At 40.8% G+C, this 24,809-nt stretch overlaps 1 protein-coding gene across 2 annotated transcripts in view; it reads right to left on the minus strand.

Annotated features, from left to right (window-relative positions):
• Nucleotides 1-1,098: 1,098 nt before the first annotated feature.
• Nucleotides 1,099-24,809, minus strand: part of TSHR (thyroid stimulating hormone receptor) — a 177,298-nt gene continuing 153,587 nt past the window's right edge. For both annotated transcript variants that reach the window (XM_003902127.4, XM_031669043.1), the window contains 2 exons: nucleotides 7,596-7,784; nucleotides 1,099-4,469 (listed from right to left, as the gene is read on the minus strand). In XM_003902127.4, the coding sequence (XP_003902176.2) occupies nucleotides 3,056-4,469; nucleotides 7,596-7,784 (1,603 nt within the window). In that variant the 3' untranslated portion in view covers nucleotides 1,099-3,055. The remainder of the gene's footprint in view (nucleotides 4,470-7,595; nucleotides 7,785-24,809) is intronic.

The following is a 24,809-nucleotide window of genomic DNA, read 5'->3' on the forward strand; positions in this document are numbered from 1 at the left end:
AGTCCTGTAACCTTCAGGCTTGGAAAGCTCACTGGGACTCTGCAGGGAAGTACATCCTTCTGCAGTTGCAGCCTTATCCTGTCAGTATGTTCTGGGCTGTAACCTCCTCTACAGTGAGTTACCATCAACTCAAGGCCATAGACCTTCCATCTTTCAGAAAGCTATCAACATGTTTGCTTTGCTGGTGGTTCTATTTCTCACGTTCACCATGCAGTTTTGGCTTGGTCTCATTTTAAATTTCTTCCCTGTCGTGTCAGTGGGATTTGAAAGAACGTCAGTCTACCACTTGGAGCTGGAACTTTTATAGCTTTTAAAACAGAATGCATTGATGCCAACAAGTTTCTATGGCGCCCCTTAGGTACTCGGAATGAATGAGAATCACTCAATTATGTTATGAAACAGTTTTCTCCCAAAGTAAGAGTGTTTGTTCTCAAACTTTTATTGTTTTTTAAAAAAGTATTGTGGTTACAGTTTTCTTCTTTTTGTCCTTTTTCTTTATTGCCACTCTCATGGTGCTGCCTTGTAATACCCTCTCCTCACTGGCTGCTTCTTTGATGCAGTAGATTATCTTTAAAGCAGGAGTCAATAAATTTTGGGGGTGTTTTAAGAGACACTCTTTTGAGAAACATGCATGAGCTTTAGAGAATGAATTGTGTGACCTCCACTGTGACTAGTCTGTGGCCATTTATCCTCAATGATTTGGGTTTATCTTCAGATAATTGAAAGGTGCTAGATAACATGAACTCTGAACAGGACTTAGAGGTTTATTGTCTTCATTAGCACACTATTTAAATTGCTAGTGTCAATACCAATCATTTACTTGATATATTTGGTTTTATTGTTTTTTCTCTTAGTGATCCCTGTCAATTAATCATAATTCAATTCACCAGGAGTAAGTTTTTCACATAAAAACCACTTACGATCAAGACAGAATGTTATACTTAAGTTATTAATTGGCTGTCAACACTTTATTTATTAATATGGATTCATTAGCAAATGTGCCAATTATTTTCCTTGTCTTCAGTTTTAACACATACAATAGTAACCCCCAAAGAAACTCACAGGTTAACAAAAAAAGAACAACACTCTAGGACTTGGCACCATTGTTCCATAGGAAGAAAATTTATTTCATGTTGTGAGTGCAAATTTTAGTAACAATTCTGTTGAAGTCACTTTTCTGGGACTCTGTTTCCAAAGCGTTAGTTCAGCTGTTCAAGATGAAACACACTATCTATCAAGATGTGATATTTTGAAATGTCACAGGAGAGAAACATATGACAAAAGGCAACACATTTGTTTAATTTCATTAGTTACAAGTGAACTTCTAGGTAAGTCATGATTTTAGATGTTTATAATAGTTTTATTAAGATGTGCAAGTCTCAATGATAGTGATGAATGGGTCTGGCTGTGGAGAGATTCCAGGTGAGTCCAGCAGGGACCATCTGTGGGGCCCCATTAACCACACTCCACAATCTGAAAACAACAAAGAGCTTTTATTTCATGGTGTGGTTTATGAGCATTCAGAAGTAATGTCATCTCTGCTTGGAGACTTTTCTAACAGGACGTTAGAGGGCTATCATCACAGGTAACCTGGAGAGTACATCTGTAGATAAAGATCCTGACTATTTTAAGTAAAGAAGAGTTACTGGGGAAAAGAGGTTTTATGTCCAGTGATAAACAGGGCTGGAAAGAGCTGGCAGTTTCAGAAAAGAAGAAACCTCTCTTGACAGCTTTAGTATCATACTGTGGGCTGGAAATGGCAAAACCCATCCCTAAAGACAAGCGAAGTGTTTTGAAGTGACTCTTCATGGTGAAGTGGCAACTCTAAATAACCAAAATTTGCAACCATAGTTTATTCTTCTATATAAACACGAATCTGTTTTTGGCCTGATAATTATAGCTGGGTAGATCTAGTAATTAAATGAATGATTCAGATCCAGGCGAATATGGTTACTCAATTGAATTTTTGGTTCAGACATCATAATCAAAAGTGAAACAAAGGAAAAATTTCCTGGGTCATATGTCAAGGCTTCAAGGACTAGGAGACAGCAGCCCTACAAAATAGGAAAAACAGATTCTACTTACTTAGTGCCGTTCTTTCTCTTTATCTTAGAAATACGTTTTTGAGGGAAAGGGATGTACTAGAGTTTTAAAATTGGAAGAGGCTATTGGACTCCTTCATTTCTACAGATTTCTGAGGTCCAGTCCCATAGTTAATGTGTGTCCAGCCTGTTTTATTAATCAACAGGGGATTGAGTGTGCTCTGCCCATAATTCCCACTTATTGCCACTTAGAAAGACTTTCTAGGGTTCACATCTTTTATGCTATGAGGCTGGCCAAGAAGAGCAATTCTTAGTTTGCTAGGCCACATAAGCTGACATCTTGCCAGGTTTTCCAGGCAACACGTCATAGCTTTCTCACATCAGGTGGATTCTTGTCAAGAGATGATTAATAGGTTGAGTTAAAAAACAAAACAAAGCAAAACAAAACTTAAAGCAAATTCTTTCCCTCCTTCATGTCTCATAATAGCTGTTTCTTGTATGACAGCTAGCTGTGTTTGGCTTTTCAGTTTTAAGGTAATCAAGTTCTCTTTGTATCAGGGAACATCTAGTTGAACTGAGCCAATGTGGGACTGATTTTATCTTGTGGTCACCAACCAAATTAATAGCATTTTCCATCTGCTGAATCTTTAGTATGAAACGCTATACAAAACTGAGAAGCTCTATATTGACATGGCTCAGTTAATATTTACTGAACATCCTACACGATGTCATCACTGGACTTGGTATCAATAAAGTCTTCTAGATAGTATGGATTATTTTGATTTCACCTGGGATTCAAATATGCTGGTAGCCTAACTTCCTTCTTGGAGGCAATGATTAGGTTAATGCTAATCACTCTCCAGAGATAAACTCTTGCCCCATGAAATATTGAAACATCGCCTGCACAAGAGTGAGGGCAGCTATGTGTTGGGGGTGTCATGAGATTGGAATGCATATTCAAGAAACTGTTATTGTGTAAGCTCCCCTATCATTGTGAGTAGTGTAGTGTTAACTTACAAAACTGTTTGCATATACTCTTCTGAGATTTGGCCCTGCTTCTTTGGGGTTAGATGGGAGTTTTCAAGCAGTTCATAGACATCTTGCATGTTGTGGAGACTCTGCTTCATGTTGTGGGTAACCTTTTCAACCTGAATATCAGTGCTGTTCTTTGGAGGAACCCTCTGCCCCCGGTATGCCTGAGCCTGTCGTTTACAGATGCCCAACTTGCTGAGTAGGATGAACACATCCCTCTGGAAGGCCTTCGTGAAAATAGCATAGAGGAATGGATTGGCACAGGAGTTAAGTGGATAGAAGAGGACCAACAAGATTTTGGAATTGCTAACAGTAATGAGAGGCTTGTTCAGAATTGCTGACAGAGCATAGAACGAGATTGGGGCCATGCACATGAAGTCGGTGAAGATCAACACAGCCATCCTCTTGGCGATTTTGGTATCTTTGTCCCCTGGGTTGTACTGCGGATTCCGGACTGTGATGTAGATCTTCACATAACAGCAGCAGACGATGACGAAGGCAACTATGTTGAGCGTCAGAACAAAAACAATATATGCCAGAGCAAGAGGGGTCTCGGTGTCCATGGGCAGGCAGATGCTGACTTTGGCATAGCTACTTATTCCCACCAAAGGGAGCAGGGCGAGAAGGAAGCAGCAAACCCAGCCCCCAACCATGATGGCACATGCGTGCCTGAGGCGGATCTTCCGGTCCAGGCGCATGGCGAAGGTGATGGCATACCAGCGCTCCAGGGTGATGACCGTCAGTGTGTACACCGACAACTCGCTTGCAAAGACAGTGAAGAAACCAGCCGTGTTGCACCCAGGGCCTGTCTGCCAGTCGATGGCATGGTTGTAGTACTCAGAGTGAGTGTAGAGGTCTACAGAGGCAATGAGGAGCAGGTACATCCCCATGCAGAAATCTGCAAAGGCCAGGTTGCACATGAGAAAGCGGGGGACGTTCAATTTGTAGTGGCTGGTGAGAAGAATAAGCAGGACAAAGACGTTGCCCAGGAGAGCCAGCAGACTAACGAACCACACCACAATTCTCAGGAACTTGTAGCCCATTATGTCTTCACACGGGTTGAACTCATCGGACTTGGGGGTACACACCATGTCTTCATTGTCCCCACACACGGTGTAGTCATAATGGCTGTCAAAAGCTTGTAGAGTCTCTTCCTGGGGGTTTTTGAGCTCCTGGCCAAAACCAATGATCTCATCCTCTTGTTCTTCAAAGAAGACGTAATAATGAGCATTGTTATGAGCATCCTGGAACTTGGACTTTTCCTTGTACCCAACAATGCTGTCATCCAGATTCTCTTCATATTCCTGGTGGAGGGGGCTATTCAAGGCATTCACAGATTTTCTCTGGCGCAAGCTCTGCATACTGCTCTCATTACACATCAAGGACTCAAGGATTCTGCAAGGCAACAAAAAAGTCAGTGCCAGGCTGGGCGCGGTGGCTCATGACTGTAATCCCAGCACTTTGGGAGGCCAAGGCAGGCGGATTGCTTGAGCCTAGGAGTTTGAGACCAGCCTGGGCAACATGGCAAAACCCCATCTCCATAAAAAATGCAAACATTAGCCAGGCACGGTGGTATACGCCTGTGGTCCCAGCTACTTGGGAGGCTGTGGTGGGAAAATCATCGGAGCCTGGGGAGGTCAAAGCTGGAGTGAGGCGAGATCAGGCCACTATACTCTAGCCTGGGTGACAGAGTGAGACCTTGTCTCAAAAAAAAAAAAAAAAAAAAAGAGTGCTTGCTTAAAACCCATGAATGGTTCCCACATTTACAAAAATATGCAAACTACTTACTATGATGTACATAATTCTGTAAGGTTCTACAGGATCCGGGCAGGCCTGTTTCTGTGACATCATTTCTATGACCTCCCCTCCCCTACTGTGATCCAGTGGCATTGGTCTTATTTCTCTTCTGCAACCACTTCAAGAACAGTGATTGAAAAACAAAAACAAACAAAAAAACCCAACAAAGTGGCCAGGTGTGCTGGCTCACGCCTGTACTTAGCCAGGCATGGTGACTCAATCCCAGCACTTTGGGAGGCTGAGGCAGGCGGATCACTTGAGGTCAGGGACTCGAAACCAGCCTGGCCAACATGGTGAAACCCTGTCTCTACTGAAAATACAAAAATTAGCTGGGCGTGGTGGCACATGCCTGTAATCCCAGCTACTTGGGAGGCTGAGGCAGGAGAATCGCTTAAACCTGGGAGGTGGAGGTTGCAGTGAGTCAAGATTGCACCACTGCATTCCAGCCTGAGTAACGACAGAGCGAGCAAGACTCTGTCTAAAGGAAAAAAAAAAAAAAGATGTGGATGCTGATGCCAGTCGCCATGGTGGGAACCTGGCTCTATTATTGACTAGCTTGGGTAGGCCCATGAAGTTTGGTTAACTCATTTGTAACATGGGACAATGGGAGTGACTATTTCATATAGGGTTATTAAAGGATTCAATGAATTTATCTTTTTAAGGCTCTTACAATAGCACCTGTAGCTTTGTGAGTGCCATATGGTGGTTATTGTTATTATTATTATTATTCCCATTCAAAGCTCCAAAACCCTATGTTCCCATTGCCTGAAAAACACATGGCTGCCTCTACTCATCATTATTTAGTTTCAAACTGAATATTTTAAAAATAAAACATTTATGTATTTTTAGTAGATACAGGGTTTCACCATGTTGGCCAGGCTGAGCTGGAACTCCTGACCTCAAGTGATCCACCCACCTCAGCCTCCCAAAGTACTGGGAATACAGAAGTGAGTCACTGCCCCTCGCCAGCCTGCTTATTTTCTGACTTCCTTCACTAGACAGTAAGTAAAATATGAGAGGGAATTCTTGTCTGTTCTATTCACAACAGCCAGGCACATAGAATGTGCTCAGTAAATATGTGTTTAACAAATGAACGAATGGACACTACCATACAGGCATGCTTGTGGAAGTAAGATTTAGTTTTTTCCTTGCTCACCAGACTTACAGCAAAAGGGATTCTTTAACTTGCCTCAGCTGTTGAGCAGATTTTGATTGATCTCTTGGGTTCTGGTTAAAATGTCCAATGGACTTGATCTTCTCAACTGTTTGGAGGCTAAGGAGAAATCTAGACCCTGTCCCTGAGGTCCACTTAAGCCTCCCACCCAGCCCTTGTCTAGTCCTTCTCAGTGTCGCATGGCATCAGTGTAGAGTCCATTATCACCATCCTCTACCCCACTCCTGGCTTTTTGCAGTTATGATGCCCATGTTGGCCTACTTTGTGTGTGTGTGTGCATGTGTGTGTGTGTGTGTGTGTGTGATGGAGTCTCGGAATCTTGCTTTGTCGCCCAGGCTGGAGTGTACTGGCACGATCTCGGCTCACTGCAACCTCCACCTACCAGATTCAAGCGATTCTTCTGCCTTAGCCTCCCCAGTAACTGGGATTACAGGCACCTGCCACCACATCCGGCTAATTTTGTTTTTTGTATTTTTAGTAGAGACAGGGGTTTCACTATGTTGGCCAGGGTGGTCTCGAACTCCTGACTTCAGGTGATCTGGCCGCTTCAGCCTCCCAAAGTGCTGAGATTTCAGGCGTGAGACATCATGCCCGGCTGCCAGATTGGCCTTCTTTGTATGGCTGTTTTAGCTTCTGCCCTCACACCTGATCTGATATTTTCCTGACTGCAATTATGTGTGTAGTAAGTCAATCAGTAAATACATAGAAGCTGAGGAGGACTGAATAGAGATAATCAAGGTGGATTAGGAGGACAGATTGTAGAAGACACAACAGGGGAAATAATGCAGAGTAAAAGTGAAAAAGTAAAAGAATCAGAGAAAGCCTGCAGAGAAAATAAAGGCCATCCCTCCTTCACAGGCTCATAAGCAGCCTGATGTGCACATACCATATATCATAGTTAATATTAATGAAGATCTTATAATATTCCAGGCCATTCCATTCCAGTGTTTTCCATTCAGTTTCGCATTTAATCTTCTCAAAACTCCTATGAAGGATAGCATTACGATCTCCATTCCCAAAGATTCAGAGTGGTTAAGTAACGAGGCTGGGATAACACAACTTGGAAAATGGCAGAGCTGCGGTATAAACCCAGCTGACTCCAAAGCCTGCAGGCATGTAACCAGTGAGCTATGACATTTGCGAGGCCCAAACCGATCAGGTAACCCAACCATAAGTCTGTTCTCATAGTTGCGGTATCTGGGGTCTAATATGTGTTGCAGTATCTAATTATGAATTGTACCTGGAAACCGGAAATCATGTCTGCATAACCTCTACAAGATTCTGTGAGATCTGGTTGTGTTTCTCTCTCCTGTGCTATCCGTCACCTCTTCTGCTCTACAGCTATCCAGCAACATTTGCCTTATTTCTCAGCTGCACCCACTTTTGGTCCTCAGGGTCCCTGTGTCCCATGGATCTCCTGTTTTATGTGGATGCTTCCAATATCACCTCCACCTGGTTTTCAAACCAGGAAGCGTCTTCCCCAAAACCAAGAAATGAATTCCACTTCCACCAAGGTCTTTTGTCACTTATGCCGGGTCCCTGCCACTTACCCTCTGATTTTCTTCTGATTCTTAAAAGCACAGCAGTGGCTTGGGTAAGAAAGGTCAGCACGGGTGAGGTGAAGGAAACTCAAGGAAAGTGGAAGTTTCTTAAGAGTCCAGGTGTTTCTTGCTATCAGTTCCTTCAGGTGCTCCAGGCCTTTGGATGGAAGGGCAGTAACACTGGTATGAGACACGTCCCTGGGAGGTAGAGAACAGAAAAATGCAGAGAGGTAGTGAGCAGCCAGAGCCTTCTCAGCCTTGGCCAGAAAGTCAAACAGGCCTGAGGTAAATGGGGAGATGACAGGCTCCTTTCTTCTACTGAGTACAGAAGCTGAGCTCCTGGTCTAAGGAGGGATGGATATTAGGCTTCTAAGTCTGTGTTACAGGAACTCCTTGGAATTCCAGTATCCATCAGTACAAATGCTATTTCTACGGTCATTTTATTCTATGCGTCACAATACATACAAACTCTTGGAATCAGAGGGAGATGTCAATTTTACTCTGCAACATGCCACCATGTGACTATGAAAGGGTCTCAAGAGGCAAGAGAAATAAAGTAGAACAGAGACAAAGGGGCCTACCTTGCTATCAGCTGCTGTGGGGACTAGAGTTTGGGGACTGATAAACTGATCACTGACATGAATCAACATCAGTACCATGAAAATCTGATAATGATGCAGACCTCGGAGTCATATCCAGTTACACTGGGAATTCATGACTGACAACAATTCCCCTGCCCCCACCCCTCCAGTGTCTTTAGAAGACTGTAAATAAATTCTTGGAAAGAAAACTCAAATGTTGATATTAACAAGGTGAAATCAGATTCAAATCACGTCCGAGAACAATGGGGTGGGGGGTGGCGGTCAGGCTGGGAACAGTGTAGACATCAGTGTTAGTTACTAAAGTAGAATGAATTCATGGCATTAGTGTGGCATTCTCTGCTCTTTTCTGAATCCCAGAGAGTCCAGGTTCCATGTTTTTATTGGATCCATCATTTTTATTGGCACCATTAATAGCTTGAATAAATCCATGAATATTTAACCTAATATCCCTCCTATTTTATATTTTGTCAATTAAAATATTCCTCATAGAAGATAATTCCATTTAAAATATTTAATATAATTAATAGTATCCAATTAGTGAGTGAATTCCATTATTTTCAATTTCTTCCCCCACATCATTGTCATTGGACTTAGCTGGGATTTACATTCTCAAGGTTCAAGGCCGTCAGAACATGAAGCTCATGTATTAACCCCATTCTCACCACAGGGCTGTCACTCTTGTGAGGAAAGGGTTGGTGTGGTTGCTATTTTGTTTTGTATTTAATTAAAAAGAATATATAATCTAGCATTTCCCAAATTTGCCTGGTGGTAAGAATTACCCTTGGCGCGGCTGGGCGCGGTAGCTCACGCCTGTAATCCCAGCACTTTAGGAGGCCAAGGCGGGTGAATCATGAGGTCAGAAGTTCGAGACCAGCATGGCCAACATAGTGAAACACTATCTCTACTAAAAATACAAAAGTTAGCCAGGTATGGTGGCACGTGCCTGTAGTCCCAGCTACTCAGGAAGCTTAGGCAGGAGAATCGCTTCAACCCAGAAGGCAGAAGTTGCAGTGAGCTGAGACCACGCCATTGTACTCCAGCCTGGGTGACAAAGTGAGACTCTGTCTCAAAAAAACAACAACAAAAAATATCCTTGGTGCTTGTTTCTGTATTATCCCCAGGTGATTTTTAACATTAGACATCTATAAACTGGCATAAATAAACACCTTTGCAGTTAGTGAGAGAGTGGAGGGACTTTTGAGCCAGACTTAAGCACAGTTGTGAAGCAAATGAAGCTGGGTTTGCTCTCCTGCCTCATCTGTCCTTTTTGAGGCATGTCTTTCTCTTTTAGCCATGCTGTCTTCAAGGTGGGGCCATCTTTCAATTCCAGCTTTCTGGAAGCATCTTAGGTTGCTCTTCCCAGTGATGCTTTCATTTCAGAGCATCTCATGGCTCATTTCCCTGCTTTGTTGTCTGCTAGATATACTGATTGTGTGTGTTCATCTGAAAGAGTTGATCCAAGTAATGTGCTTGCATTTTAATACATATTTCTTGAGAAAATATGTTAGTAATTATTTCAGTTACTGCATGACAAAACACCCCAAAACTAAGCGGCATAAATCAACAATCTTTTTATTATGCGCATAGGTTTTATGGATCATGAATTTGAACGGGGAATGGTGGGGATAGGTTGTCCCTGTTCTGTGATGCCTAGGGCGTCAGCTGGGAAGATCTGGAGTCTGGGATGACTCAATGCCTGGGGGTTGGGATTATCCGCAATTTCCTTCACTGGCATGTCTGGTGCCAGGGCTGAGGTGACTCAAAGACTGAGATCAGCTGAGACTGTTGCTGTGGTTACTCCAGGTGGCTTGACCTTCCCACATTACATCAGCCAGATTCTAAGAGAACTATCAAATTCAAGGGCAGAGGACCTACAGTCCACCTCTTAATGGGAAGAGTGTCAAAGAATTCGGTGCCTTCTTGTAAAACTGCCCTAATGATTTAAGTGATGGAGACAGCATTGAGGCAGATAATTTGGGGAATTATCTGTGATAAAACTGGCAGTTTATCACTCTGCAAATCAGCATTTCTAGTCCAGGGATCACTCTGGACCAGCATCAGAATCATTTGTAATACAGATTGAGACATGTCCCAGACCGAATGAATTATAATCTCTGTTTGTGGAGCCTGGGAATCTGTATTACTTAAGATGCTCTCCAGGTGATTCAGAAGCTGGCTTCAATTCTCAAAGCATTTTTATGAAGCAGGCAGATACTAAAATTCAGACAAAGAAATATCTCTTTGTGTCCAAAGAGATACAGTGAGCCAAGGGTGGCGTCATAACTATCATTTGGGTCTAGAGAACTCAGCTTCAGTGTCCCAGGAACTAGACTTCACTTTCAGGTCTTTGGAGTCTTTGAACACAGATCCAGGTGCAGTAACTCTCCATGGACTCATTAGGAAAATGGGAGGGAAGATTTGATTCCAAAGTTTGTCTGAGTATGTGTAATGATGTATCCCAGGTGGCCTCTAAGTTAGGTCCCACTCGGGCTGAACTAGGAGGGTGCTTGGTCAGGCAAGGAGAAAGTACGTGTGGGGAAATGTGGATAAACCTTATGACAAAAACATTTATCACACAGTGGGTGCTTGGCATATGGTAGGTCCTCAGTAATTGTTAATTTCTGCCTTGTCCCAATTTGAAGTTTATCTGAGCTCAAGCCAAAAGCAATGAAGTTGGCAAATACAGCTCCAGTCCAGACCTCAACTTGTAGATCCAATTGCTTATTTGATATCTCCACCTGGATGCCTCACAGGCTTCTCCAACTTAATAGGTCCTTTCAAAACTTAGCTTTTCATCCCTTGCCCTCAGCTCAACCTGCTCCTCCTCTATTTCCCCCCAACATGGTAATTGACACTCTCATCCACTTGATTGCTCAAATTAGTAACCTTGGAATCACTACAACATGTTGGATTTCCTCAAGACCATTGTCCCATCCACCTTTAATCTTGCAAAACACCTATGATTCTGAACTCCAAAGGAATCTCAAATCCATGTATTTGCATCTCCAGTGTAAGCTTTCTAGTCCAAGCTAACATTATGTCTTACTGCAATATCTTTCCTGTCCAGTTTTATTCTTTTTCAATCCATTCCTCACATAGTAGCCAGAGTAATCATAACATATGAAGTGAGTAATGTCACTTTCCTGCCTAAAGGCCTACAGTGACTTCTCAATATACCATGAATAACATCCGTGCTTCCTGCCACGCCCTTTAAGCTCTTGCAGATCTAGCACTGGACTACCTCTGTAACCTCATCTCAGAGTTCTAAGGCCACTTACAGGCAAAATTAGAATCTGTTATACTTGAAGACATCTTAATCCTTACTTGTCATAGTTCTAAGTATCCATTAGGCATGCTGCACCTTAAGTGCTCCTGTGCACTCCACCCACACTATCTCTGCATTTACAGGGTCAAGCAGGGGGAACAACCGCCTTTTTTCTTTTTTGATTTAACCACCCTTGCAGTGATCTGCAGTTTTAATCAGACAGTCTGGTTGCTATCAGACAGAAAGGTAGGAGATCCTCTATACTTTCCTATGGATCTAGCACTGCCTGTCCACCCAAAATATCTCAAATATAATGATTCTTGCCTCGAAGCCTACTGGAATTTCTTTATTTCTTGTCTTCCATCTATCATTTTCCAGGGCTTGAAGTTTCTATGTCCTTGTGGAGTCTCTCTTGCCCTTGCCCTACATTCATGCTGTGAATATTTACAACAACATGAAATTGTGCTGGAACTCCCCCACCCCATGATCAGATGTCAGCCCAGCTGTTTGCACATCTACAGTTTCATTGCTACCACCTTAGTTTAGGTCTGAACTATATTTCACCTGAGTTTTGCAAAAACTTCGTGACTGGTCTCAGAAATCTTCCACTATTCCGATCTTAGGAACTCAGGAAAGAATGTTTTTTCTAAAGGATATTAGGAAAGACTTAGGAAAGAATGTCCTTTCTAAAACACAGATCTTATCATATTGCTTTCCAGCTTGAAATCTATGCCTCCTATAATATCTACAGATTGAAGTTCAAGTTTCCTAGGAGACTATTTCCCCCCCTCCCCAATGAGAGTCTCTTTCTGAATCTTGTGTCATCTTTTTTCTTGATTTTCTCTTCTAGAGCACGTTTTCAAGTAATTTCTTAGGCCGTGTGAGGGAGATATTTTCTGAGTCTTTTGACTTGTTATTACTTCTGGAAGCTTCTCAGACCTTCTCTTTATCCCTGATGTGACATTTCATGAAAGTGTACCTTGATGGGAATCTTTTTCCATTTATTATAATGGGCGCTGGGGGAAGAGAGGCCCCTTCAATCTGAAGACCTTTGTTCTTCACCTCTGGGAAATTTTCTTGTATTGTTTCTGGGATAACTTATTCTCATTTTATCTGTTTTGTCTCTGGAATTCTTAATAAGAGGAAAAGTCACCTCCTGGTCCCTCAGACATATCTCCATCTTTTGTTGGAATTTTCTCCTATTACTTTTATTAAATTGCCTGGTAAAATTCCTTGAGTGCATCTTCCATCTCTTCTATTAAATTTTAAATTTTAGCTTCATGAGAGCTGGAATACTGCCTGCTCTGTTTATTGCCATATTTTTGGTACCTAGACTGGTGTTTAGCCAACAGAAGACTCTAAATACGTACTTGTCAAATACTTGAATAGATTTTTAAGAGAACTTTCTTGTGTTCTGTTCCTTTTAAAAACAGCGTATTTGGTCGGGCGTGGTGGCTCACGTCTGTAATCCCAGCACTTTGGGAGGCCGAGGTGGGCAGATCACCTGAGGTCGGGAGTTCGAGATCAGCCTGACCAACATGGAGAAACCCGGTATCTACTAAAAATTCAAAATTAGCCAGGCATGGTGGCACATGCCTGTAATCCCAGCTACTTGGGAGGCTGAGGCAGGAGAAAATCGCTTGAACCCAGGAGGTGGAGGTCGCGGTGAGCTGAGATCGCACCATTGCACTCCAGCCTGGGCAACAAGAGTGAAACTCCTAAAAATAAAAATAAAAAAAAAAAAAGAATAAAAAATAAAATAAAATAAAAACAGCATATTTGAGGAAGCATACCCCTTTGTTTAGGATCATGGGTTTTAAATTCACACCATCTGGACTTAAATCCTGGCTTCTGCGCTTACTTTTAGTCACTTAAACTTTGCGTGCTGCAGTTTCCTTGAGTTTGTTGAACAGTAGCTCTTAGTGTCTTCTCAATAAATATTAGCTGTTATTATTATTATATATTTATTATTATTATCATGATTGTTATAGTAATAGGGATGAAATGTGTTCTCAGATTTATCTCGGGTCCTTAATTATTGGTCCTTTCTCATTTCTGTGGTGTCTTTGATTTCTCCAGGCTTATTTCCCCCTCTTTGTGTATCTTGGTTTTGATCTTCCATGTTAGGAGCATTCATTGACTGGTGATCTCTGGTTGCACACTTCATATTTAAGAGGATGCTTTTCTGTTGGCAGACTTTGCTTTAGGGTAATTGTGTAGGGAGTTGGCCATTATGCTGGTAGACCCTAAAGTGCCAGAATGTGAATGTCTTTTTTTGTTTTAGGATTTCTCAACTTCTTCAGCTTATTGAGGAGGTACTTAGCTGTTAGAATTCTGCAAAAATAGAGTAGAGGATTAATGTTTCCAGATATAAACTTTCAGTTAACCCTTCTGTTTTCAGTCCCATGTCTTACTCTTACCACATGCCGTACCCATCACCTCTAAGTCCCATTCCTCCCAGAGATTTTACAGGGCAAGACAGCAGTCTCTGACTATGCTCCCTCTGAGTACTGTGAGTTTTGCCTTCCTTCTCTTCTGTTTTTCTTCATTCTGAATTCTGTAGCTCTTCAGGCCCTGGATGGGCTCTCACCTGTCTTCTGTGAATGTATGCATAGTAAAAATTCTTGTGGTTATATAAATAGGAAAAATTTCTTTCTCATCTTTTTAAGGGGATCTCAGGAGGGAGAGAAAATAAAATCTTAGGTTTAATGCTTCATTGTAACTTTTAATCACCACTGTATTTAGCATATAAAACTGTGCAAGAGCTTGGAACAAATACTTGTTGAATACTGAGCCACATCTGATAGTCTCCCAATTCTGGAGTTGTTGGAGAATAAATCTCAGTCTGAAGAGATCCTCAAACTCAACAAGTCAGGAATCATTTTAAGTTATTTGAGGCTGTATTGTTTCCTACTCACCCAAAGTTTTATTTGATTACTTCAAATCCAGGATATTTTTATTTATTTATTTATTTATTTATTTAGAGATGGAGTCTCGCTCTGTCGCCCATGCCCAGGCTGGAGTGCAGTGGCGCGATCTCGGCTCACTGCAAACTCCCCTCCCGGGTTTATGCCTATCTCCTGCCTCAGCCTCCAGAGTAGCTGGGACTACAGGCGCCCGCCACCTCGCCTGGCTAATTTTTTTTGTATTTTTAGTAGAGACGGAGTTTCACCGTGTTAGCCAGGATGGTCTCGATCTCCTGACCTCGTGATCTGCCCACCTCGGCCTCCCAAAGTACTGGGATTACAGGCATGAGCCACCGCGCCCGGCCCAGGATTTTTAAATAGTGTACCTTCTTTCCTAAAATAAACCTGTCAACATGTAGTATTTTTTTTTCTGAGTAAGAAGAATATAAAGAGTTGTTATGGGTGATGAAGGGGTCTGAAATCACTTATGGATGTAGCCATATGGATAGAAACCTACAAGCTGGAGGGCTTCCCTCTGTTTTGCTGACTCTGGCACTCTCTTCAAAGAGCTCATCAAGCAACAGGCATTGAACTCCATGAGAATTTGTCTCTAGCAAGTATTTACTTGAAAATCAGAATGCAGCTGAGCTGAGTCTGGCAGATGGTTTGAAGTCTAATTGCCTAGGTCATGGGAATAATCTCGAGTTAAGTGTCTAATGAAAGTAACAAGACCTGAATTTGGAGAGAGTGAGCCCTGCAGTGTTACATACAGAGAAGAATATCATGAGATTTTAATGATGCCAGGGAAAAAAAAGAGCTAACTATGTTTAATGTCATAGGAAGAGCAAATTGCACCTCAAAAGCAATTATGTACTCTAGTATCCCCAAACATTGGAACTATTTTTATTTTTTTGAGAGATATTTTGTCATTGATTATTATTTAAGATTAACTTATGATGAACTCAATTGCAAATTAAAGAAGCGCTAATTGGCTTGCCAGTGTTCCAACAGCAATTGCAAGTGGCTTTTCTGTTTGCTTGTCATGAAAGTAGGTTTTCCCAAAGGTCAATATGTGGAAGCTGCTCCATTATAAATGTGCAGTTACATCTGTAAATTGGTAGATGAAATGCATCTAAGAGCAGAAAGATTAATTTACTGTTTAAAATACAATGTAATTAATTTATGAATACTGAATTGAAAAATAAGTTAAAGAAGTTTAAAAGGCATACACTGAAGACAGTGAGCTTATCTATTAATATGTTTAAATAATTTAGAAATGCAATATGCATTTATTTAGCAAGTACAGAATGTATTGATTGCTGTCTAGGTCTCAAGTATAGTTCTAGAAGCTAGGGCTATAGCAGTAAACTAAACAGGCGGAAATTCCTGCTCTCCTCATGCTTACATTCTAGTGGAGAGAAAGGTAACTTTTTCTTAAAAAGTGAAGATATATAGTATGTTAGATGACAATAATAAGCACTATGGGGAAAAGGAAAACAAGGAAGAGAAAAGGCAGAGACCAGGAGTGGGTCACAATGAGAGATGAGGGGACAGTGTCAGGGAAGGCCTCATTGAGGAGATAGTTGAGGAAATGTCTGAAGGAGGTGAGGGAGACAGCCAAGCTGATATCTGGGGCAAAAGCATTGCAGGCCAAGGGACCAGCAGTGTAAAGTCTGTGAGGAGTGCACCTGGTATGTTTGAGGAAGCAAGGAGGCCAGTGGCCTTGTAGGCTGTCAAAAGAACATTGCATTTTCATGGAAGTGAGATCAAAAGGCTGCAGAGGAATGGTATAATCTGACTTATTTAAAAAGGATCATGCTGCTGCTTTGAAAATAACCAAAGTGAGCAAGGGGTAGAAACAGGGAGACCAAAAATAGAGAGGATGGTGCTTTGGACCAGGGTGGTAGCAGTGGAGACACTGAAAATGGTTGGAGTTTGTAGATATTTGAAAAGTAGAGCCATTGGGACTTTCTGATGGATTGGATATGGGGTATGTGAGAAAGAGAAGAGTTGAGAATGACTCCAAGATTTCTAGTCTGCAGCTGGGAGAATGAAGTTACCATTTCCTGAGATGGGGAAGGCTGCAGGTGAGGTAGGTTTGGAGAGAATGATCAGAAGTTCACTTTTGGGCATGTCAAGTTTGAGATGCCTATTGGACATCCAGATGGTGACGGCAGGCAAGCAGTGTTTTATGAGCATGGAATTTGGGAGAATTGTCTGGACTGGAGATTTCTATTTGGGTATCATAGGCTTTAGGTAAAGCCATGCAAGTGGAAAAGATCACCAAGGAAGTGAATAAAAATATAGATAAAAAGAATATCAAAGATGGAGCCCTGGGGCACTCTATCATTAAGAGATCAGGAAGAAGAGAAAGAGCTAGAAAAACAGAGTAGGAAGGAACAATCAGAGGTATGGATAAAAACCAAGAGAGAGTAGTGCCTTGGAAGCCAAAAGAAGAATACATTCCAAGGAGGATGGAGTCAGCAACTGAGTCAAATGCTTCTGAAATAAGTACTAATTGGCTGTTTGATTTAGCAACTGTGGAAGTCACTGTTGACCTTGTAAAGAGAGTTTTAGTGGCATGGTGGGAAGTGAAAACCTGATTGGAGTAAGCATAACAGAAATTGGGATAGTTGCTGCAAAAAGGCACAGATAAATAGAGCAGTAGGTGGAAGTAGATATGAAGGAAGGGGTTTTTTAAATTATAAATATTTCAATATTTTCCTAAAAATTAAGTAATCTTTTTAAAAGAAATAAAATCTAAAACAATAACTCTTTAAGGCCGTAATATTCAATCAGTTTTCCAAGAAAGGCAAGGTAGTTCTTACCTTGTTTAAGTCAGATCCAAATAGATACAGAAAAGGTATCCAACTGATGCCTCTTAGGTGTCTTTTAATCCATATTCATGAAATATTGTTTTAAGATGGAAGAAACTACAGCATGTTTACACACTGATGGGAGATAATTTACTAGGGAGGGAAATACAGATGATTAGGAAAGAAGGGAGAGGATTGCTGAAGTGATGCCCTTGAGTTTTTAAGAGGGGATGGGATCTAAGGCCCCAGTGAAGGGGCCAGCCTTAAAAAGTGACTTAAAATACAGAAAAGAGGAGAAAGGATGTGGGTGTAGATGCAGGAAGATGGGTAGATGTGGTAGTGGGACATGAGGAGTTCTCTTTGGATTGATTTTATGCTCAGTGAAATGGAAATCAAGGTGATCAAGTGGACATGATAATGAGGAAAAGGACTAGAGAACTGAAGAGAGGGGAGGCCATAGGACACGGTCATCCAACAGAGTGGGAGAGGGAATGGGGGAGTGGGAGAGGGAATGGGGAAGTGGGATGTGATCGCTGTGCAGCAGGTAGAGCCTGCTTGGGGTGAGTGATTTCAGGTGAAACCACTTGCCATGTTCAGCTGCAAAAGCCCAGGCCTGAAGCAGGTGGGTGGTTAGACCTAATCAGGGTTGGACTTGGCCAGAAGAGGCTGATGAGACAGAGAGGCAAGGTAGTTAGTTGGCTGCGTATACAAGTCAGTGTTTTTAATGATGGAACATGGCATTTAAACTGCCTAAGGAAAGAGTGAGGATATGAGGGAGGTGAGAGACAGTGAAATGTTAGTAACAGACTGTAGATCCTGGCAGAACCAAAAAATTGAAGGATTAATGTATTCTAAGGAAAGAGATAGAAAGAGAGCAGGATGTTTAAGATTAAAGTTATGGAGGCTCTGTGGTCATTGGTCATGACAGGTCTAGTGAAGCCTGGAAGTACAGTGGAGGGTAGGCTTGTTGCGGGAGTGGAGCTCAGAGGTCAAGGTATAGGAAAGATAATCCATGTGGATATTGAAATAACTAAAGTTAGGACAAGAGCAGTGTTGGAGGAAAAAAAATGGTGTATATAGGGTTAGGGACTATCCTCTGTTTCAGTCATCCCTGTGGGTCTTGGAGCATATCCTCCATGGTTAAAGGGGGTACCACTGTAGGCAAATGTCTAGAATGTCAGATGGTAATAAGCATCATGGGCAAAAATAAAATGGGGGAGTGGGATGAAGAGTGGTGGGCAGCTTTCGAATTTAAATAGCGCATTCAAGGAAGACCTCAATGAGAAACTTACCCTTAAGCAAAGACATGTATCAGGCAAAGGAGCCAGCTATGGATATCTGGGGAGAGGGTTCTCTGGCAGACAAAACAACTAGTGCCCAACCCTAGTTCCCTAAGGTGGGAACATGCCATATATCCTATTCAGTGTGGCTGGGGTAGAACGAGGAAGAGGAAAGAAATAGGAGGTAGGATGAGAGACTACGTGGTGTGGGTGCGCGACAAACAGCATAGGTCTTTGAAGGCTGTTTGTGAAGACTTTGTCTCTTTAAAAATGAAGATGATAAACCACCACTGGAGGCTTTTAAGCAGAAACTTAAGAAAATGATTAAGTAAAGTTGCAGAATTACAACAGGTACAAGAATAATCTTACATAAAAGGGGTTGACGTGATGTACCAGGAAGAGATTATGTTTTAGAGTTAGTTAATACTGAATATCTATCCTAGTATTTCCCTTACGGCCAGGTGACCTTGGGGGACTTACCTTATATCTCTGCACCAGTTTCCTTATGTGTTAAATAGGAATAAGAATACTTTCTATTGAATAGTTAGGCCCAAAGTGATAGACTGTCTGTAAAGAACCAAGCACAATGCTAATGCTCAAAAATGACTTATTATTAATAAGAAAATTTCTGTCTGACTCTTCAGAAAATTGATCAGAAATTATGAATCATTTCTCAAAGTCTATGTGTACAAATAAAATTGCTTTATAACTCAGATATTACTATGATCATTTCTTATAAGCCTATACTTTCCATGATCTATGAACTCTTTCAGCATTTACTATTGCAACATAATGGATTCTGCAACGGAAAACTGGCATATCCTGTAAGTTGGCGAGTCAGCATTCTACCACACAGTGACAAACGAAAACCAGGGCAATTTTTAGTCCATTTTCACACTGCTGATAAAGACATACCAGAGACTGGGTAATTTATAAAGAAAAAGAGGTTTAATGGACTTTTTTTTAAAGTTCCACGTTGCCTCCTGCCTCACAATCATGGCGGAAGGCACAAGGCAAAAGGCAAAAGGCAAAAGGCACGTCTTACCTGGCGGCAGGCAAGAGAGGAAATGAGAGCCAAGTGAAAGGGGGAACCCCTTATACAACTCTCAGATCCTGTGAGACTTATTCACTACCACGAGAACAGTATAGGGGAACCGCCTCCATGATTCAATTATCTCCCACTGGGTCCTTTCCACAACATGTGGGAATTGTGGGAGCAACCACTCAAGATGATATTTGGTTGGGGACACAGCCAAACCATATCAACTGCCAATAGTCAGACGCTGAAACACAAGCATAGCCTGCTCCTCAATGTCAAATCCCCTCCCTTCTCAACCTCATAACCCCTAACCACACCCAAAATGATCATCATCATAGTGGCAAAAGGGTCAGCCTCAGTGCTACTTGTGTGAGATAAAAGGTCCACTTTTTTTTAAGTGTTTATTTCTTTTAGACTCAGAGGCAGAACGTAATTAACAAGATGGATTTCCATGTCCTGGCAGAGATAGTGTGTCATATGACAATGCTTCATTATTTCCTTCCACCTGTTCCAGAAGTGAACTCCCAGAAGAGTGAAAAGATTTATTACCCATCCACATTTACTTGGGAAGAACTGTGTGCCTAATTCTACATGCTAAAAACTGCTTTTTGTGTTTCTGTTTGTAGGTTATTTATTCAAAAATTTAATCCAAGGTTGATTTATACCTCTCATTATTTAGCCTGTTGCCAGCATCCTCTAATTAATTGTAAAATCACAAGTAAAACCTGCTACAGAACGTAGTACACATGGCTTTTGCTTTACTATTTGGTCCTATGCAATCTTGTTTCTCTTCTTTCATTATATAGATAATTGAGACTTGAAATGGGCAAAATCACCCAAAACTGAGAAGAGTGGTGTGGAGAAGTCAGAATCTTTTGGGGTTGGAAGGCTGAAATCAAATTTATGTAAAAATAGCACAGAGCCTAGCAGGTACTCACTAACAGGTAGAGTTATTTATACATAAAATTGCAAAGAAGGAACAGTGAAGAAGTAATTATTGTCCTACTTGCTCAACAAAGAACAAACTTCAAATTTTTTACTGTTAAGAGTTCCTGGTTAAAGAGGGATAGTTAGTTAATAAAATGGTTCAGAATTTACAAGGTTTAGAACATTTTGGCAGTGTTGTTTTCCTAGGATTCATTCTCAGCAAAAATTCTTTTATGTTCTACCAGTTTTTATCAAGGTAAAAAGCCATTACTTAAATAAGTAACTTTAGCAAAACCATGCTAAAGAAATATTTTATGAATTTGTGAATTATTTTTAGAGAAGAAAAGCTACTCTAGTTTACTTTTTGGCCTGGCATAGATAGGAAACATTTACTCAGACTGAATCCCCTGATATAAAATGCATGACCATTTGAGGCCATTGCTCTAGACAGTGGCTGCCGGTGTTTTGGAGAACTTTTACTTAAAGTAAAAATCTTTCGGGGATGATAGTAGTTGCACTGTTAGTCAGTTGAAGAAGTACAAAGGTTTGTATGATTTTGAGGATTTTTGCACTAACTGCTTTATCCCTCTCCCACCAGCAGGCAGCCCACTAGTTGGGGACAGCTCTGCAAATAATTTCTCCAATAGTTATGAAAAGTAACATTGCCAATATAGATTGCTGTGATTTAATATATTAATTCTTTTTTCTCTTAATAGTGGCTATGGTAGTAGGAGATGCTACCGATCAATAAATTAGGATTTTGGGGAAACCAAGCATCCTGAGTTGTCAATGTGAAAATTCCTAGGGCTGAAGCAGATCATTCCCTGTTCTTGTCAAGAAGTCAGCATGCACACCATTCTGGAAAGATCATTGTCTACTCTCTCTCTTCAAATTCTTTCATGATTTTCCTCACAGCCCCTTTGCTGTGCCTCTGGGGATGTGGGCGTGTGACTTAGGAGGGATGACCTACTTCAGTTGCTTCCCTAACAACTCAGGTCCTTTGACATGGGTCTGGCTTGGTGCCCAAGCTAGGCAGTGCAAGATGTCAGTTTGTCTTGTGTTTGCAACTCATTTCACAGTCAGTGAGCAGGGCAGCCTAGCGTGCAAGCCTCCCCTGGGTTTGCGTCTGCAAGAGGTTCCCTTCTCCAAGGGAGCTGCACCAAGAGCTTCACTTGGTAAGCACAGAAAGAAAGTCAAGGAGCTCCAGGCTGATGAGGTATTTGGGGCTCAATTTCCCTCCCATCAGAGGGAGATCCAGTCCCTGTCAAATCGCCGGGAAGTGCAGATTAGCAGTCCCAGCTCAGTGGCTGTGACAGAGGTATCCAGGAATAATATAGTCAGGGCTGAGGTGAGTTGAGGGCCACAAACTTTAATCTGTTACGCAACAATTACTACTACTTTCACAGGGTCCATCCTTACCTGCTAAGTCAGATTAGGTTTTCCATAATACGATTTCAAAACACCATTCCAACACTATCCTTTCGTCTGAATTATGTTATTTTTTTCCCTCTGAACACATCCCATATTTTCCTATAGACGTGGCTTTGTTTTCTCTCATAACTCTATCACTGCTGCAATTCTGCCCCTCACCTGAAGCTCATCTCAAATACTATCTCCTTTAATAAAGCTTTCGCTGATCACCCTAACTAGAAATGGCGTGTTCAGTCTCTAAATATCTCCTATGGCTCTTTTTACATTAAACTTATGTTACAGTTACTTATTCACATTTCTCCTAAATTTGACTGTAACCTTTTCAAAGCAGAGGCTGTGTCTTATCCTTATAACTACTGGACCTCAATAGCTGCTTAGTGAAATGCCTGTGGAATAAGCGAGTAAATGGACCATTTGCACTAGGGTTGGCAGAGAGCTGGTGGTCAGGACCAAAACTGATTTTATTTAGGTCAAAAATTTTATTCTGGAACACAATTGAATAATAAAAAGAATCCAATAAAAATGGGCAAAAAATTTGAACAGAAACTGGGTAAAAGAAAATATACAAATAGCTGACAAATGCCTGAAAAGATGCTCAACATCATTAATAGTAAGGGAAACATGAATTAAAACCACAATGAGAGACCCACTAGAATGGCTAGAATTAAAAAAAATGACAATTGCCAGTATAAAATGCTCATACCTTGCTGGTGAGAAAAGAAAATGAGACAACCCTTTTAGAAAGCAGCGTAGCAGTGTTTCCTATAAAGTATACGTAAAGACATATATATAGAGATATACATCTATCCTATTACCTGTCAATTACTACTAAATTTTTATATTAGAAACATAGCATGTCTATGGGAGGTAGGGTGAGGCATGAGGGAACTTTCTGGATGATGAAAATGTTCCAAGTCTTAACCAGGCTAGAGTAATATAGCTTTGTCAAAACGCATCAACCTGCACACTTAAAAAACTGTAGATGTTATTGTATGCAAATACATATTGTATTTAAAATATGTTTGTTCAGGATCATCCTAGAAAATCATGTATTCACCTGTGTTCTTCAGGCATGCAGGAAAGGACTCTGCCACAAATTTTCAGCCACCTAATAGTATTACCTTGTGAAGATCATGAAGAGTTTTTAAAAAAAGAAAGAAAAAGAAACAAAACAAGAAATGTGACAGTGCCATGACCCTTGAATTAATTTGATCAACTAAAAACAAGAAAAGTTTATTTTTGAAGTTTATTTATGTTGATACCTGTAATGCAAACTCAAGGATATTATTACAGAGATTTCCTCTTCTTAGGAGGTACTTACTCAACAATATGCTAAATGCTGTATTAAAGTGGGTTACATAATTTAGAATTTAGAGAACTCTGATTATTATGAAAGGCATTGCATTTCAGTGTGTTCTTTTCTTCGAGATTAAAAACACCAAGAGATTCTCTTTCAAAATAAGATAAAAAGAAAACAAGGTAATCAAAAATGGAAAGTATAAAAATGGAAAATGAGATTGCATATCTTGATTAAAAATCAATCAAAAAACATTATTATACTTCCAAACTAAATTTAAAAGTCTTTTTGAAAAACAACAAATATTGGATAGTAGATCTTCTGACTCTAGATATTGCACCTGTTTTAAATTAGATTATCGTTTGAGAAGTGACCTTGAAAAACGCTGATTGAGTGGGTAAATTTGGTTTTATTTTTGTTGACCATTAGACATGACTGTATTTAAAACCTTTATATAAACCTTGTATATAAAAACTTTTATAAGGCAGAAATATATATGGCATCTGATTCTCTTTTCTTTAGATGGAGTTTAAGATTTTCCAAGTTTGGCTTTTACAACAAATGACAATGAAATCATGGCTATTTGATATTTAGTTACAATTCATCCAATATTTATTGACCACTTTCTGTCTTCTGTTTTGAGGCAGGAAGGTTATAAAAAGTATAAGACACTGCTTATTTCTTCTGGAATCTTAAAGTCTAATTATGGAAAGAAGATATGTGGGAAAAAATAGTGGAGATTTTGACAAAAGATGAAGACAAGAATTAAAGAGATGTCACACGTCCTTGCATGATGAGTTAACAAATTCATTTTCAGACAACAATTACGCTTGGAAGTTCAGGAATGAGACTGGACTCTTCTTTGTTCATTTCTTACTTTTCTCCTATTGACCTCTCACATGCTGACATCTCCATTGTCTTCTCTTCCTATGCTTTGTGGCTTTGTTATTAAATTAAGTGTTAATTTTTTTTTTTTCCCTCAGACAGAGTCTTGCTCTGTCTCCCAGGCTACAGTGCAATGGTGCAATCTCGGCTCACTGCACCCTCCCCCTCCTGGGTTCAAGCGATTCTTGTGCCTCAGTCTCCTGAGCAGCTGGGATTACAGGTGCCTGCCACCGCTCCCAGCTAATTTTTGTATTTTTCATTAGAGACAGGGTTTCACCATGTTGGCCAGGCTGGTCTTGAGCTCCTGACCACAGGTGATCCACCCGCCTCAGCCTCCCAAAGTGTTGGGATTACAGGCATGAGCCACCATGCCCGGCCTAATTTTTATTAAAATAATGCATGGACCTATTTTTAAAAAGCAAATTATACTGGAATCTTGATAATACAAGAGGCAGCCCTTCCCTGCAGTCTGGTGTCTGATGTCCCAGAAGTAACCCCTTTTAACTTCTGGTATTTCCTTCCATAAGTGTAATTATTTCTTGATTTATTGGTTTTAGATTTTATCCACTGACTCTCTACTATAGAAGATGAGGATTTGGCTTTCTTTTATCATCCCTCACCCCCACACATTTCCTCTCCTGACACACTCCTCTACTCTCCTGAAATAGTTTTGTGACATATTTGGTTAAACCCATATTCAGTACTTTGGTTATTGCAACTTTGCATATTGTGCTTTCATTTCCTTTGTCATGTAACTGTTTTATTTTTATTTTTT

This window comes from Papio anubis, chromosome 7 (assembly GCF_008728515.1).
Source record: "Papio anubis isolate 15944 chromosome 7, Panubis1.0, whole genome shotgun sequence".
Taxonomy (NCBI): domain Eukaryota; kingdom Metazoa; phylum Chordata; class Mammalia; order Primates; family Cercopithecidae; genus Papio; species Papio anubis.